Here is an 18,878-nt window from a genome sequence, read left to right as displayed (position 1 = left end):
GTCTGTGAATCAATTTTCTCACCTATTTTTATTTTCTCCCTCTCTTTTCCTTCCTCTAAGCCAGTGGTTCTCAAATTTTTTAGTATCAGAGCTCACCGTTAAAAATCAAGAACTCCAAAGAGCTTGGGCTTATATGGGTTATGTCTATTGATATTTAGCATGTTAGAAATTAAAACTAAGAATGTTAAAATCTATGTTAATCCATTTTAAGTTAATAAAAATTACACTAACAAATAACATTTTTAATAATAACTGTATTTTAACTTAAAAAGTTAAGAATGGCATTGTTTTAAAATTTTTTCAAATTCTTTTTAATATCTGATTTAATAGAAGACAGTTGGATTCTAATGTCTACTTCTGCATTCAATCTGTTGTGATAGGTTCTATGGGTTGAAGCATGTGAAGAATTGTGGCTTTAGAGAGCAATGTATTGAATAGTTGGGAAAGGGAGGAACCTTTCCAGTTAATTACATATATTCTTCTTTGACACCTCCCCGAAACTTGACAAGTAGCAATTTCTTAAAGGTTAGTTCCAATGTTGACTCTGAATCTGAATCAGTGAACTTTCTGTACTCTGTTACAGTAAAATCCAATGGTCTGTTTTATGCTTCAAATGGATTTTACCCATGCAAGATTTTGTAACATCATGCACTGGGTCATTTGGAAAATACTGGTTTTGCAGATCTTGCAAGTGTTGACACATTTTATTATACAACACCAAAATGTCACAGTCATTAATAGAAAAGTCTTGGGAAGCCATCAAGCTCTTTGGGACAGATGCAAATTCCCCAAAACCTAATTTTCATTCGAAAGGTCAAATTGTATCATTGGCAACTAATCCCTGTCAGGATTTTTTGTTTGTTTGTTTGTTTTTTTAATTGAAGTGACGTGCTCATTTTGTTCCTTTTCGAGAAAATATATGTCAAATACCCAATTCTGAATAACCCTGATTTGTCAGTTGTACTTTCAAGTAAAAATGATGTTCTTTTTTTTTTTTTTTTTTTTTTAAAGAAAGGCTAGTTCAGCTTGCAATTCAAACAATCACACAGGTGCTTTTCCTTGAGACAACCATCATACTTCAGCACACAGTGGACGTGCTTTCTGCAGACTTCCCATTTCATCACACAGAATATTAAAAAGATGGGTATTCAAGGGTCAAGACTTAAAATTCATTATTTTTAGGGCTTCATCAAGGACATTTTTCAGTGAATTATTATTTCTGATGCAAGTGGGTGCTGGTAAAAAAAAAAAAAAAATACCACATGTAGCCCTAGAATAGCAGGAGCCCCTACTTTGACGTGTATTAAGGCATCAGAAGTCTTACCAACAATTGCCCTTGCACCATCACTGCAATTGTCAATGCAAAAGAAATGGAAATATCTTAGTGTTATTATGCAAAGAGCTGTGACTTCACAGACCCTCTGCAAGGGTCTTAGGGATGCCTAGAAGTCCATGTCCCACTCCTGTAGAACCTTTAAGTCTTCAATTGTACTAAATTCTCCCTTTTCATAAAAATAATAAATAAAACCATAGTCGCAGACTCCCTTCACCCTACTAACTGATCTCTCATCTTCCCTTACTTGTTCAGCTTCTTAGGGGTAAAAGAGAGGTGGTTTATCCTCACCAATTCCATTTCCTTATCACATACCTACAACTTAAACTCATTCACCTTCACAAGCCTGCTAAAACAGCCCTATTAGGCACAGTAACTCTCTTTTCATGGCCCATCTCCTCTTTTGATTTTCCTGTGAATTTCTGACCTTGGCAGATACTCTGCTCTCCAAGGAAGAAAGTGGCAACTGTCACATCAGACACTCAGAGGGGAGACCCATGGATACTGTGTGGTCTTGTGGGTTCTTCTACCCTTTTGCTGGTGCTTCTTCCACCTTATTCACAGCTCAAGAATAAAATACCAAAGGTTTTCAGGTCTCTTCTCTCTATGACCTTTTCCCTAGTGTAATGCACCTAATCTCATCACGTTCCCTCTAAGTAAAAGGCTGCCCAGTTTACCCCCTGAGCTCTTTCTTAAGTTTGATTTTTCCAACTGTTCATTGGACACTTTTGCCTAGATGTTCCCAGACCTCAAACTCAACATGCCTGAAACTGAACTCAAACCAAAATGGACAGGTCCCTCTCTCCTAGTGTCTGGTTAATGTAGTCTCAAAACCGTGATGTCATCATCATTGTCTCTTACGGCTTCCAGGTCCTTGCAATTCCTCAGGAATCTTCCTGTATCACTTTTTTCCTGATCCTGTTCTCATTTGAGATCTTATTCTCTCACTTAACTACTGAAATCATTTTCTAACCATTCTCCCTGACTCTAGTCCCTTTCCTGCCCCACTCCATCCTATACTTTGCTGACAAGTGAATCAAGGCGTAGTACTCCAAGCAAGTCTTTCCCGGCACAGCACCTCTATCTGCACCCAATTGGTCACACAGCTTGGATTAGTCAACACTACTCCCCCACCCCCGTACTATAGTTACTCTGTATATATAGGTCTTTAATCCCCGACCAGACTCTAAGGCTCCAAGAAAAAAGGACCTAAGCTTGATAACCCATCTTAAATAGCATCCAACATAGTACTTTTCACAGCATAAGAATTTAATATTTATTCAAGGGAATGCAGAACGAATGGCTACTCTACCTCTAGTCTCTCCTCCACTACACACATACCAGGGATGTCCCCCTTCTGTACTTCCATCTAACTAAAACCTTATTCAACCATCGGTCAAGTGGTGCATCACCATGCTAAGAAGCTGAAAATTAAATTAGCAGGAGCAAGGTTACCTCTTGGGAAAGGAAGAGAAATGTGATCAGGAGGAAACACAGTCATGTTTTATTTCTTAAACTGAGTAGTGGGTAGACACGTACCATATTCTTTATACCTGTTTCATTCTCTACATCTTTTTGAATGTTTAAAATAGGAATCAAAAACATAAGGCATCAATATTTACTTAAACATATATCTAAAAAAGATTCACTCCTCCCAGTAAGATAGTTCTGCGTTTAATTATTCTGCTGTTTCATAAGTGTTAGTTTTACTTGCTAACCACACTGCTAGAAAAAAAACGTTTCGTCGTATTTTGAGACTTCACCAAGCAATGACTCATAAGACTAAAACTTTCTCACCCCTCCCCATCAAAGCTTGCTCAAGAAGCTAATGACAGATTGAAGCAAACCTAAATGGATTATGGTGGCCCCTAATTCCAAGAAACATAGCTGTGAATCCTATTATAATCTAATAACCCTCCCTAATTTATCTAGTTTTTTATTTTCCCTTAAGGCAGAGGTATTGTTTTGTGGGTGACATTTTCCCCTTAAACAATATGTTGGTTTAGCAATAGGAAGCTTATTTGTGAAGAACTTACTCTGTATGACACATAGCTTATTAGGATCATTTGACAGGAAAAAGGGGATTGTATTTTGTTTGAGGACCTCATTAAGTCACTCTTTTTGTCAGAGTAGAAAGTGCTGTTTTTCCAAAATATTTTAAAATACTGAATAAAGTAGAATCTCTTTCCATAAAGATGTTTCCAGGTTAATGTAAACTTTAATAAACCCGTTCTTTGCTTATAATAAAAATGTTCATCTGCCCATATCATATATCCCACTTCCCACATGGCTAAAATAAGCAGATTACACATAAATACAACTGCTTATAAGTTAATGGATAAATTCAAAGTGCTCATTGGTTTTGTTTTACTTTGATTTAAATTTCAGAGAGCTAAGAGTCAAGAATTTATGGAGCAACACAACCATAAAGGGAGGCAGCTTAGTCTGGAAAGGGTATTTCAAACATCTAGGAATAACTTGATATTTCACGAGTCTATGGGAAATTTCAAAAGCATTTCACGAGGGGCTGTTTTCAATAGTTTGTTGGTCTGGGGATTACTGAAATGCTATTATTGACAGCATCCAGAAAAGTGTCTTAGAGACTTTTTAAAAATGCCCAAAGGAAATATGGAAAAGTATAAGCCCAAATTTTAAATTAAAACTTAAGTGATGCTGCTACTATGAAATCCTAGAAATTAGGACTTAGCCCATCATGCATGCATCTGCACATGCTTGGGTTAATACTCAAACTCAATTAGTTTTAGTTTGCTCCAGCCTCGCCTTTAGATTCAGTGACCTGGACATAAAATTTGTACTTTAATATGGCAAACTTAATTAACCCCATTGAAAGGTAAAGGATTCCACGGGGATTACAAAACACACCATCGTTTACTAATCATCAAGTTAAATTTTGTTAGGCAACCACCTCTTCATCAACCAACAGATAACTCTCCTGGGGCTTCCACCGGCTTCGTGGCTAGCCACGAAAGACCATGTGCCCGCAAGCATGAACTACGCCCCTTTCCCCAACGCCCAAAAAAGGGGAAATGTACCTTGCTTCTTAATTCTAGGTGAAACTTCTGGAAACTCCTGGTGTGTATTCGCAGCCCGGGTATGTCGTAATTTCAGTCCCCATGGAGACTGATGATGCTGAATCCAGGAGTTAGGGTCTCGAGAGTAAGCACATCTGCAGACTGCAGGCTACACCAACAATATCAATCACTGTGCTTGAATTTAGCTCAGCTGGCAGCCAAGCATAAGAATACCTCCTCCCCTAAGAAGGCCAATTCTGCCTTGGGCAAGGGGAGAGAAGTTGACAGTGGGAACTATTTTGTAACCTCTTTTCTTTGCCCAATAAAAATCCCAAATTTGTCCTCATTCTTACCCCAGGGGGAGCCCTAAACTCTAGACAGGATGTCAGCAAGACTCCTGGCCACCGAGGAAGGCGTCACATAATGGAGTCCACACCAGCCAAATGCCAGGGGCATAAACCAACCAGGACTCCAAAGGCAGGTGGGGATGAGGGTAAGGGGGGCAGGCTTATTCTGAAATGGGCAGACAGCTCAGTAAATTCAGATTATTGATATTCACACTTCAGAGGAACAGGTTTTCACTCTTTTTGACACCCAGAATAGAAAGGAGCGAGAAGATCGACCCACAGACACCTTGCACGCGTGAATTCACAACCAGGAGGGTCTGCAGGGTTTCCGGCTATCCTGACCAGACAGCACTGTGGACCCTCCCCTCTGCACCACCACACACCTGGTGCCCTGCTCCTCCTCAGCACAAATCCTAGTGTGAACCTCTTACCTAAACCAAACGGCTGGGTGCCTGGACAGAAGGAAAAAGGGTGGCATTTCTCATGCCAAGATGCAGGCAACAGCATTTCTTCCCTGCCTAGAATGCTCAGCTCCTGGTTCCATCTCGACCCCCGCCCACCCCAAACTCCTCTTCTTGATTTTCATCTTCTGCCAACCCCTCACACTCAGCTCATTTTTAGCTTTATTTTCACCGCCACCACTGCCACCCCACTCCATGTTCCTACCATGTCCTACACTTCGTACCCACTCCCTCCTATGCCTCAGCAGAAACATGAAATGCACATACAGTGGTAGAACATAAAGAAGCTATACCCCTCTCCACCCACAATCAGGGAGAGGAGGATGCCAGGTCTTCCAAGGTGGAAATATGGGTGAGTTTTCTCTTTCAGCATTACTACATAAACTTGTGTCCATATTGGGAGTACAACAGGCTTCTCTACATATGCCAGGATTCTTAACCATGTGTTTCTGCAGGAAAACAGGATGTAAGTTCAAAACACATAAATTAAAGACCTTAGAGTTGTGAGTTGGGGACACAACCCCCCACCCCAGAGAAAGAAACAAACAGGTACATTCTGGAATCGATTTAAAAAAATAAAGAACTATTAATACATCTACGAAATGCTAGAGTATGTAACGTCTGTTCCATGTTATTTCCAGATATAGGGGAAAAAAAGCAAAATATAAAGTGTCTTCATGAAAAGTTTCAATCAATTTGGATATTTTTTGCCTCTACTTCAACATTCTCTAAAGAAAAACTTTTGGTGTCTAAAAAAAAAAATAAGCAGCTTTCAAAAGCTACCAAATGCTTTTAAGAAAGCTAGTTATTATAAGCTTTGTCTAGCTACAGTTTCAGCTTTTCAGCCAAAGCCTGCTGTTGAATATTCTAAAACGATGGAGCACTAAAAAACAAAACAAAACAAAATCTTGGAAGCAGTCTACTGGCTGGCTTTTCATGTCCCCCCCGAACCAGGAAGGTCAAAATCGACAGGAAGTTAAGTCTCAACCTGTAAACAATGCATATGCACCCACTCAACTATTCCTACACTATGTACATAATCCCAAGAATTTACATTAACTAAACAGATCTCTGTAACTGCCCAAGGAAAACCACCTCCCAGATACATTCAGTTTAGCAAAGCATTCCTGCAAGAGGCACTCAAGTTTCACTCAGAAGTGGAGTGTCATGGTGTAAAATCTTTAGGGGGGAAAATCATTGAAAACATATTCTTACCATTTTCACTGGGCTCTGTTGGCTTGGGCACGTCTCGGAACGGGATTATGACCGTATCTCCAGGCACTCTGGGGCTTTCCACATACTTGGGCTTCCTGACGGGACCTGCAGCGGGAAAGATCTGAGTGTGGCTAATTTTTTCCAGCTGCAAACAAAGCTTCAGAATGTACAGTGTGTGTCCTCACCAGGACCCAGATAGGCCTAAAGGAAGAGCCAGCCCCTTCCCCTCCCTTGAACACACACACAGTCATTTCAGTACAGATGTAAGAACGTCCAGTCTGGGCTGCCAAAGAAAGGGCTATAAGCTCAGCTTGGAGAATATAAACTCTGACAAAAACAAAAGCTGCTCTTTCGCTGTGCAGTCTCTACAGCTGTCTTTGGTGTGTGTCACATAAGTGATTTTGACATGTCCAGACCTGGACGGCTCGTGGCGAAGGGTTTTTTATTTGGGATTTTTCTCTAACTGGGACCAAGACGATCAGGTTGCCTGGTATCTCTAAAGTCAGGAGGCAAGGATTACAAACAGCCAGACTATAACATCAATATGCTCTGCGTGGCCACAGACCGCAGGCATTTTATCAGCCTGGTGACGCACAGCAATTGTGTGGGGCAGGGAAGCCGGCTGGTTTCTTGGTAGCTGACACAGCTACCTTCGGAAAGGCAGAACAGGCAGTCCGGCATGCGACTCAGGGACACGAGAGAGCCTGAGAATCATCTCTCTCACCTCCCCTTCGTCCCCAGCTTATCATCAGAAAATTTGGAATTCTGAATTACAACGAATGGAACCCTCACACGTTGCTGGTGGCAAGGCACACACGCAGCCACTTTGGAAAACAGCTGGGTGGTTCCCCAGAAGGTTACACATATAGAGTTATCATACGGTCCAACAAATCCACTTCTATGTAAATGTATGTTCAGACAAAAATCTGTACATGAATGCTTGTAGCAGCATTATTCATAATTAGCCAAACGTCCATCAACTGACAACAAAATGTGATATATTCATACAATGTAACATTATTGGGCAATAAAAAGGAATGAAGTACTTATTCATGCTACAACATGGACAAAGCCTGAAAATATTTTGGTAAGTAAAAGAAGCCAGGGACTTCCCTGGCAGTCCTGTAGCTAAGACTCCGTGCTTCCAATGCAGGGGACGCGGGTTTGATCCCTGGTCAGGAGGGAACTGAGATCCCACATGCCACGCGTTGCGGCCAAAAATAAATAAATAAAGTAAAAAATTAAGTAAAAGAAGCCAGTCCCCAAAAACCACATGTTCTATGACTCCATTCATATGGAATGTCCAGAATAGGCAAATTTATAGAAACGAAGTATGAATGGTTGCCAGGGACTGGGGGATGTGCAGGCTTGTGGGGTGATGATGGCTAAGGGGTCTGCGGTGATAAAAATGGTCTAAAATTAGGTTGTGGTGATGGTTGCAAAAACTTGTGAATATACTAAAAACTGCTGTAGTGTACACTTCAAATGACTGAACTGTATGGTATGTGAATCATATCCAAATAAAGCTGCTTTAAAAAAAAAAAAAAAAAGACTGCCTATTCTGCCTGGTCCTTTCAAACATCCCATTACATTTTGGTCCAGAATCATCCACTTGACTCTTATTTTCCTTGGTTGCCTTATACTTAAAGTGTGCTTTTAACAATGCCACAGAGACAGGAAACATTTCACATCAGTAAGAGAAAGGGTGGAGGAAGAGTGCCAGACAGTGGTCCACAGCTCTCCCTCCTGCTCAACCCTGAGCCACAGCCCTGCCCCTCCCAGGTCCTCAGCTCCATCACTGCACACTGAAGGGGTAAGTCAGCTGGATTCTGAGCATCCTTCTGCGTCAAACATCTTATGCATCTGAGAAATTCTATTCAGAATGTGGTTTACGGTGAAAGTGCTGCCACCTAAAGGTTTACTGCAAAAGCATCTACACTACTATAAAAACACTCTAATTCCCAGCCAGTTATAATGTACCACATCTGAAAATAGGCTGCATTATCAAAGAAGCTTATAGAGCTTGACAGATAGGGGTATTATTTCAGACTTTAGAAATCATGGTTTTCTAAATGGTTAATGTAGTATTTAACCATATGGCTGTCTTCATAATTGATTGAACCCTGTCAGAAAGGGAATGTTTTTAAAGGTTAAAGTGGAATGGTTTGGGTGTGGGGGGTGGGGGAGTGGAGAGAAGGAAAATTAAGTGGAAAATGTAAGCTATACAACAGTACACAAGATACAATTCAGATTTCATCAAAAATACACACTTATCCATATATAAATATGCATGAAGGGAAAGACTGGGGGGGCGAGGGGAAACAAAGATATTTGCTGTGAAGGAGACAGCAACTTGGAAGAAGAACCTGAACAGGGCAGGCAGAAATGGACAAATACGAGAACCGTTCCACACTCTTGGTTCCCAACCTACTCCCTATGGTAAGAAATCAAGGGCACCTTTTTCTCATCATCTGTGCTCCTCCATTTAAAGAACTCAAGGGAGCTAAAGCCTTTTATTATTATCATCCAATGATTCACATCGCCCCAACCAGCAACCACGCACCGCTCATGATGTACCTGTAAGTTTCTGTTCACCTTAACTTCTCAGGGTATAGTAATAACCAATCTAAATAGATCTACTTCCAGGCAATCTACCTACGCCACAGATCCTTCAAAGATGTTCTCTAATAATAAGCACTCTCTTCAAATGTGGGCTATTTCACATGGATGTACAGCTGTTGTTAGGAATGGTTAGAATGTGAACCTCAACGTCACCCAGAGCCTTCAGAAAGCATCTATGCCCATCTGTTTGTCTGTAACTGTGTTCTACTCAGAGGTCAACCCCTCACTGTAAGAAATACTCAACACTAAGGAGATGGTGTTAAGAGCAGAGCCTCTAGAATGGATAAAGAAGATGTGGTACATATACACAATGGAATATCACTCAGCCATAAAAGAGAACGAACTAATGCCACTTGCATTACATGGATACCATGGATGCCATGCTTTACATGGTCCACATGGATGGACCTAGAGATTGTCATAGTGAGTGAAGTAAGTCAGACAGAAAAAGACAAATATCATGATATTGCTTATATGTGGAATCTAAAAAATGGTACACATGAACTTATTTACAAAACAGAAATAGAGTCACAGATGTAGAAAACAAACTTATGGTTACCAAGAGGTAAGGGGGGGAGGGATAAATTGGGAGATTGGGATTGACATATACACACTACTATACATAAAAGAGACAACTAATAAGAACCTACAGTATAGCACAGGGAACTCTACTCAATACTCTGTAATGACATATGGGAAAAGAATCTAAAAAAGAGTGGATATATGTGTATGTATAACTGATTCACTTTGCTGTACAGCAGAAACTAACACAACATTGTAACTATACAATGTTGTATACAACTATACTCCAATAAAAATTAATTTAAAAAAAAAGAGCAGAGCCTCTAGACTTGGGCAGACCTAGGTTCAAATACGGTCTCCCTCCCTCTCCAGTTCGGACCTCAGTACATCCCAGAGCTAAACGATGAATGAGGGAGAGTTCAGCTCTAAGGGGAAAATCCTGAAAGCAGAGGGCAGGTCTCTCTAGTTCCCACACTTGGCACAGTGCCTGGCATAGCGAACTGGTGAGGCTGGAGACAAAAGAATACCTAGAATGTAACAAAGTAAATACAACTGTATTCAGTGACCACACATGGCTAAGCACTTACATACATTAATTCATTCAATACTAATAACTTTGGGAGAAAAGCATTATTTCCCCCATTTTTAGGTCAAGAAGCTGAGGCTCAAATCAGTGAAACAATCTGCTCATGGCCCACACATGGCAAAGCAGGAATTCAAATGGTTTTGTGGTCTGTGCAGGTTTGAAGCCCATGTACTGAATCACCATTCAGCACTTATGAAACTAGGAAATCTAGATTAACTAGGCAATCCTAGAAAAGGCCAGGGCAGTGGAACCTTCCACCACCAAATCCACAGGTCTTGGCTATACATTCAGCAAATCTTTTATTCATACTCACTTGTCTCTGATCTCCCCTTTTACTAAGAGTTGAAATATTATGAAGTGAATATAAACCACTGCTCTCCAACATGATCCTTTTATTTAAATTGCTTTTCATAAACAGCTGAACCTCAAATGCTATAAAACCAGATAAATTTATAACTACAGAGGTTTTCTTCTTTCCCCCTCAATCGCTCGTTAGAGACTCTTTGGGCACTTTCCATTAAACACAGCAGATGAACACTCGTTTGCCCTCACTCCCTTTCAAAACACCATTAAAGCTGCAGTAAAGGGATTTAAGAGAGACCAGTGGGAAAAGAAGACAACCACAGGCAAGAAACCAAACTTCTGAAAGTGGAAACAGACTGCCGAGGAGCATGGATGAAACACAGCAGAAAAGGTTAGGGCTGGAGGTCGGGGGAGGAAGGGCTCAGCCTCCAGACAGCAGACACCTCTGAAGGCAGGGGCGCGGCAGGGCTGAACGCAGGACCATGGGTTGGAAATCTATTGAAGGGAGAGTAAGAGCCATAGAACCCCTTCTCAAACCAGGAAGCAGTCCCTCCTTCATCCTGGAAGCAGAGCTTTTCCCCTGGAAAGGCTGAATTCCAAGACCGTGGAGATTCAACAGCTAAACTCTTGAATGCTACACTAAAACCCTGGGCTTAAGAAAAATTCTCCATGTGGATTGGTGGGCCCCAGATGCATCTCTCCACACCCCCCGCCCCAGCTGTGAAAATGCTGACAGCAAGCTTGCACACCAAGCAGGAAGAGATGAGAGGATTCCTCCCTGGGACGAGAAACAGTTGGGGACAAGCCCTCAAAGAAATGGTGGATCCCCGACCAATCACGCTACCGAAAAGCCTGCCCTACACAGACACAGACACAGACACAGACACACACAGACACACACACACACACACACACACACACACACACCGCCATCCCTACCTTTCAATCAGCTTTTTAGTACCTTGTACTTACTTACAAACTAAAATCATCAGACACTCAAGGAAAGACCCAACCCTAAAAGAAAACAACGATAACAGGTTAAAAGAGGAAACCTGAGGAATCAGGGTTAATAGGAGGTACATCTTCCAGAAAGAGAAGAGCTACTGTTTCCACTACATAGGGGGCCCTATAACAAGGGCATTCAGGGTCTGTGAGGTGGTCAGCTGACCAGACTGACCGCAGGACAGGACAACCGAGGCCACACCAGTTAAGACCCATTGTAATCACTGATCTTACACTAAACTGCTGTCTATTAAACCACAATGACACTGAGTTCTATGCCACTGAAATGAAAAACTCCTTCTAAATTAAGTGGCCAAATTCTTTATCAACAGAGATCAAAACTGAAAAATCCATCCCCCTAACACCCCCCTTACTCAGGGGAAACTACTGCCCAGCACCTTTCTACACACAGCTTTTTGTTTACAATGAAATGCTCAACATTCCCAAGCATAAGCTACCTAAAATAACTTCCCCTCTTTGTGTAAACCAAGCACCCTCAGGTTAATCCCCCCAAATTAACCAGAATCCAATACTACAATAATAATTACCCAGAAAGCATGGTATGCTGGCTCCTAACTGTTTAAGGCAAGAGGCTCTTAAAAACAAGACTGTCAGGTATTAGCTTGAAAATGGGCTCATCCAGAAGCCAATGTGCTTCCTTGTCTCACCAGCCTTGCCACCCAGTCACTCCTGGGCACCCAAGACACTGGTATAAGGCACTTTTCAAGCTTAACTGGGCATAAGGATGCCATGGGGGTCTTGTCAAGATGCAGATTTTGATGCACTTATCAGGTATGGTCAGGACCATGGGCCATACTTTGGTAGCAAAGGTATCAAGTATGCAAAGCACAGGCCACCACAGGCGGGACCTCTAAGGAAGACCACCCTTCTGGCAGGGTCTGAGCAGGGTCTAGGGCCGTGGATGGGGCACCAACTTGCCCAGTTTACAAGGTTTAAGATAAACGGGGATTGTTCTTGACCATAAATTACACCCAGTTCATACTCTGGATCCCTTTCCTTATCCCGATTCCCCACCTCCTCTGCCCCCCATTCTCTACTCTGATACAGGGGAAGGGGGCTCTCAAATTTAAAGATAAAGGGCTCTCAAGATGAAGAGAAACATAAAGTGTGCCCCCAAAGAGGTTACAGAGGTACCCAGTAGGCAGCTGGCACAGAAGAGTTCCTGCCAGCTCCTTGCACTGTACAGAAGCGCTTGTGTCAGCTGGAGGTGGGGGAGGGACAATCTCCATCAATCAAATCGGTCCACAACCTGGAGCACAGCCTTCTCCCTGGTGCCTTTCCTGCCTTTATGTAAATCTCCAAATACACTTTTCCCAGTGGCCAGCTTTCTTACTCCTTTTGACATTTTAATCACACAGCTGACTATTTTGCCGCTTAGAAACGACCATATAAGGAATATTTTTTTTAAAAGGAATGGTAGAAATAAACCAAACTGGGCTTTATCTCTAGGCAGTGAGAGAGAGAAGGGCAGGGGTTACTTTTCATTTCTGAGTGTTTCAGTTAAAAATAATTTTATATATATATATGAAAGCAATATTTGGGACACAGAACACCTGAGGCTACTTACTGCATTTAAAGCAGATCTTACATTTTTCACGACTTCTGGAGACTATGAAAAGTGACCCTCCTGTGTTATCAATCATTTTAGAGATTTTTTTTTTTTTTTTTTTTTAACCATCTTGAACTGTCACAGTAAAGGATCCTGTCGATTTTATCTGGTCTGAGTTTTCATCTCACACTGGGAAATGTTCACAAGATGAGAAAAATAAAAGGGATGAGGAAGAGGATTCCTTTGGGGGGGTGGGGAGGGCAGGGGTACCTTTATCACTAGGGCAAACGTCATTAGTCAATAAGAAATGGTAAACTGTGGTAAACTATCAGATCACAGTCTTGGATTTTTAAAGAGCACAATACCTACACAGAGCTTCCAAAGTCTGACTCTTCTCCCTCCCCTACACCCAAAAGCAAGCATTGTCGGGGGAGGGAGAGACATGCACTTTGGGACTGAGAAAGGGGAAGACTTAGCCAAAGTTTATGGGATGGAGGGAACCTGGCCTTGCCTCTGACCACTTTGTCCCACGCCGTGGTGAGGCTGGGCAGGTCAACTGGCAGGACTGCCCACAAGCCTATCTATGGGGGGTGAGAGCCTCTTGGGAAGATTCACTTTGAGGAAGAAGGAGCCAAATGATGAACTGACGCAGTCAGAAAGCCTCAGCCCAAGGGGAGGGCAATTTCAAGCACAGTGCGACATCCATCACTTGGATTTCTCCTACAAGAAGCAGCGGAGAGGCTGTAAATAAAACCCCGAAATGCTACTTGAGCGGACTCAGCTCCAGGGAATGACACCTGGGTACCAGGAGCTGATGCGGGGCAGGGCTCCGGGAGAGAAGTACCAGCTGCCCCAGCAGCCAGAGCATCCCTGGTCGTGAACACATGATGTGCCCCTGGGGAGCTTCCCAAAACTTCCAGAAACACTTTTACAAGGGCCTGGGGCCTTGTGTGAAGAGAGGTGAGCAACAAGTCAGTGTAATCTGAGTTATCACTCCTGTAACCTCATTACCCAAAGACAGGTGAAGTCTGGGGAAATTCAGACTGTTAATTCTAGGGAAGAAAAAAAAAACAGAAGGCAAGAGGGAAAAATTGGGTAACGAAATACGAAAGTTACCTGACATTACTCTCATTAAGCCTCCTTTTTCTTATTTTGAATACCTTATTTTTTGTAAGAATGCATTGAGAAGGGTGGACAGCCTTTATTTACTCATGAGATGCACAGGCACCATGCGATGTAAACGTGCACTGCCATTAAGGCGCTTAAATCTAGTAGGAAAATAGTCTATCAAGACGGAGCCATCCCCCTTTCAATAAAGCATTGTTAAAATAAATGTTGGCAAAGATTTGCAAGTCTCAGCTTGCAGTGTGCATGTTTACAGCACCATGAATACAATAAATTTCCAGTTCAAAGTACCCTGAGCAATGTTTCCACTTTCTCCCAATGCACTTTGTCTGCCATGCTGTTCCTATACTGTATCTAAGTTTTCATGTATTACAGCATGGAAATGCATTCATTCACCTTATTTATTTACTCAACAAGTATCTGTTGCACATCCACTGCGTGCCAGGCACAGGGTGACAACAAGATGTGACGGCACTCCCCCGAAGCTCTCAGTTGAGGGGACAAGAGTCTTTATCACATCGTCTGAATTTTATTTCAAAACACTTCAACATAAACAGTGCGACATAAATGTGTGTCTGTCCGTTGCCTTTAATCTCCTGCCTGAAGGCAATTACTTGTCTTAATCTGGAATACAGGCTCCTGGAATAGTTAACTAGCTTTTAATCAGAAGGCCACACACAACAGCTAAGGCCACCACAAGCCCAGGTTGGTCAGCTAGCCATCCTTATCAGCGACCAGCACCACGGTTACGCTAATTAGCACCCTGGAGGTTAGAAATGGAATTTCACACAGGTTAAATTACTGACTTTGTTATTTAGTATTATGGTTGCTGGAAATCTCTTTTCAGTGGTGAATTCATGGTATCTGAGGAAAGAGGATAGACTAGAAATATCACAGAAGCACCCTGGCCCGTGTACGACCCAGGCAGATAAAAATCTAGCCGGCCCTCACAGATGTGCGCTAGGCTTGATAAGTAAGTGGCTGGAGGTCCAGCTGCTGATTCCAGGGAATTATTTGGCCTCTGATTAAAAAATGTCAGGATAACTGAATTTCTGTCTGTGGTAGACAGAACTCCAAAGATGTCACTCCAAGATTCCCAGGCCCTGATTATTGAATCAAACACAATCCAGGTACTACTGTGAAGGGGATCTGCAGGTGGGATTAAGAATTAAGGTTACTAACCAGCTGACCTTCAACTAGAGAGATCATTCTGGATTACAGAGTGGGCCCCATGTAATCACATGGACCCTTAAAAGCAGAAGAGGAAGACTGAAGTCAGTCTTCATCTCATGAATACATGTGATGTGTCCCCTGGGGGGCTTTCAGAACTTCCAGAAACCTTTTTACAAGGGCCTGGGGCCTTGTGTAAGGAGAGAAGGGTAGCAAGTCAGTGCAATCTGAGTTAAGAGTATGAAGTGAAATGAGGCAGAAGGCAGTGGAGATGGTCAGAGAGACTCAAAGCCTGAGAAGGATTCAGCCCTTCTGGACTTGGCATGTTGCTAGTTTTGAAGATGGGAGGAAGGGGGCCACATGCAAAGGAATGCAGCCAGCCTCTAGAAGTTGAGAACGACACCTAGCCAAGAGCCATCAAGGAAATGAGGACCTCAGTCCTACAGCCATGTGGCACTGAACTCAGCCAGCCTGAATGAGTTCAGGAATATTTCATCCCCTGAGCCCCAGAAAGGAATGCAGTCCCAGCAACATCATCAGCTGGGCCTTGTGAAACCCAGAGCAGAGAACCCGCTGTGCCAGGCTGTGCCTGGACTTCTAACCCACAAAACTGTAATATAATCAATTTGTTTTAAGCTGATATATTTGTAGTAATTTCTTAGGGCAACAGTAGAAAACTAACGTGTTGTCCATGAAATGCTGCCATACTTGCTACAGGTAAACACTGAATGCGAGGTGCCATCAGGGCAGTGACCCTTCTAAAAGGGCAGAGCTGGAACTTTACTAGGCATATAAAACAGGTGATATGACTGCATTGTGCCAGCCTGCTAATAATCCTCTATATGGGCAGAATGCCATCTGACCCTTGTTTTCATTCATACCTGAGTGAGTTTATAGGGAGGAAAACTCTAGCCCTCACATCTTGTAACTACTGGTAGTAGTTATAATTTACCATAAAGAATCTAATACCTGAAGTTGGTTTTGTTTTGCTAGTAAGAATCACTAACCAAACCATCACAAATAAATGAATAACCACAAACTTTGGTTCTAAGATGTCTCTAGAAGAAAGATCAGAGTCCTTCCTGGAATCATTTCAGTTCCTCTAAGGAACTAGGGAAGGAGCCCATAAGGGGGAAGGAGTTCTCCTGATATTTAGCAGGAGAGGAGCCCTGTGCTGCGTGATGAAGTAAAGACCCCAGAAACAGGGAGGCAGGGCCCTCGAGAACTTTCTTTCCCTGAAGGTTCAACGTGTGGTCCCTGGACCGGCAGCCGCAGCATCACCTGGGATCTTGTTAGAAATGCAGATGCTCAGCCCCACCCCAGAGCACCGGGTGATTCTGATACTCATGTTTGAAAACCACCACAGGGGTTAGCAATACAGGACCTTGTCCATGCCCTGAGGCAGCTTCCAATCAAATAAGAAGATGAGACAGAAAGAGCTGCCCAGCGGACAGTGTTAAGTGACTGGGGAAAACACTAGAGGGAAGAGGCGGGGACCTGAACCGGGACTGAGGATGAAAAGGGGGTGGCATCACTTCCTCCCAGAGGGCCTGCACAGAGGTGGGAGACAGAGTGATCTACTTTTTCCATTCCCACGCAGAATAAAAGCAGCGGAAGGAAGAAAGCCGTGCCTCTTTTGTTGGCTTCCACAAAGCGCCATGTACTCAGTAGGTACACAAATGTTAATTTTGACAAGAAAAAGTTCCTTTCTGCTTTTTGAATAAATTATACATATTTGCTATAAACTAATAACTTTTATGATTCGGGGTTATTTTTTTCAAATATTCATTCAGTACAGTGGCTACTGTGGAATCCTGTTCTAACCCTCATTCATTCTTTTTGCCAAGGGCAGGAGATCAGTGAGGGAAGGCATGGGGTGAGAGGAAAGAGCATGGGTTCCAGTGTATCCAGAGGTCCCACCTGTTGGCAGGTGCTCCATGACCCTCCTAAACCATCCTGGAGAGGGCAGGAGAAGAGCAGTCCTGTCTCACTCAGCAGCAATCCATCCTCCTCAGGGCCCAGGTCCAGACTTGCCCATCCTCCTCAAACAAAGCTCTGGCGCACACACACCCCACCTTCCCCCCTCTGCAGGAACCCTCGGGTCCTATGTCACAAAGATAATGGCATCAGAAGGAAACACCTGAAACTCTCCTCAGCTCCATCCTCACACACACTTGCAATGGCACTCATCCTGTCATATCTGTGTAAAGTCAATCCTTCTACCTATGCTCAGGGTGCCAAGATCAAGGGCAAGGAAAGGTCATCCAACAGTTTATACAGAGAAATATCTCGAATGGTTACCCTGGATAGGAGGAGACTTTATGAGTTTAATTAGATTAGGTTAAAAGATTATCCTTGGATGGTAGTTACAACCTGACTAGCTTGCACTGAGACCATTAAGATCCAGTTAGGACAATGAGCTACCACTACACACCTAGTAGAATGGCTAAAATTTAAAAAAAATTTTTGATGATTAAAAACTGCTCGTGAGGACGCAGATCAATAGGAACTCTCCTACACTGCTGGTGGGAATGCAAAATGGTACAGCCACTTTGGAAAACAGTTGGCATCTTCATATAAAATTAAATTAATACATTTACCATATCAAGCAACTCCACAACTACGTATTGACTCAAGAGAAATGAAAATATAAATTTACTCAAAAACCTGTACGAATGTATTTATAGCAATACGTGCATACACATTTACTCATAATCACCAAAAAAACCCTGAACGCTATTCAAATGTCCTTCAACTAGTGAATGGATAAACAACGTTATATCCATGCAATAAATTAATACTACTCAGCAATAAAAAGTAAAGCGGTAAGACACAAGGTTGTAAATCAACTATACTTCAATAAGAAAAATACATTGGGGAAAAAAAAAAAGAGGTATTGACACCCACTACAACATGGATGAATTTCAAGTGTATTATGCTTAGTGAAAGAAGCCAGGTTCAAAAGGCTGTATAATGTATGCTTCTATTTAGATGACATTCTGGAAGAGGCAAACTACAGGCTTGGAGAACGTATCAGGGGTTGCCAGGGAGTAGGGGCTGACTACAAAGGGGCAGGATGAGGGAATATTTTGGGGTGAGGGACTGTTCTGTGCTTGACTGTGGTGGTGCTTACACAGCTCCACGTATTTGCGCCAAAGCTCATAGGGCAAAAATAATTTTATTCTATGTAAATCAAAAAATAAGTGAAAAAAATGTTTAATTAAAAAAGAGGGGGCCTGACTGAGGGTGTCATTCAGTGCTGGGGAGTGACTCTTAACTGCACGAAACTTCTATCCTGGGTAAACATCTCTGACCCACTGAGAGGGAGAACCAGCCAGAGGCCAGCCCCAGCATCTGTCATCCCCTTGCACCTTGATAAGAGAGCCCTGGTTTTTAACTGGTCACTGTTTTAAAAGTACCCAATACCTGGAAAGAAACGAGAGATCACAGGATATCCCTTACAGTGGGATGCTGGGGGTTGTTTATGTAAAGTAGACTCTCCAGACTATCTCATTCCATAGGTGTGTACCCTTGATTGACTTCCTATCAACTGGACTATTTTACCGCTCTGCGAATTGCAAAAAAAAAAA

The 18,878-nt window shown here is 42.5% G+C and overlaps 1 protein-coding gene across 6 annotated transcripts in view; it reads right to left on the bottom strand.

Annotated features, from left to right (window-relative positions):
• Window positions 1-18,878, bottom strand: part of TANC1 (tetratricopeptide repeat, ankyrin repeat and coiled-coil containing 1) — a 237,416-nt gene that overhangs the window by 83,943 nt on the left and 134,595 nt on the right. For 3 of the 6 annotated variants that reach the window (XM_082464864.1, XM_082464866.1, XM_082464865.1), the window contains one exon: window positions 6,389-6,493. In XM_082464864.1, coding sequence (XP_082320990.1) covers window positions 6,389-6,493 — 105 coding nt within the window. Of the gene's footprint in view, window positions 1-4,386; window positions 4,535-6,388; window positions 6,497-18,878 lie in introns of those variants that run through there. The other 3 variants (XM_082464867.1, XM_082464868.1, XM_082464869.1) reach the window with 2 other exon arrangements.

Source organism: Balaenoptera physalus (assembly GCF_965194825.1).
Source record: "Balaenoptera physalus genome assembly, chromosome: 6".
NCBI classification, from domain to species: domain Eukaryota; kingdom Metazoa; phylum Chordata; class Mammalia; order Artiodactyla; family Balaenopteridae; genus Balaenoptera; species Balaenoptera physalus.
Note: the sequence above shows the minus strand (reverse complement) of the source record. Positions and strands in the feature narration are given on the sequence as shown.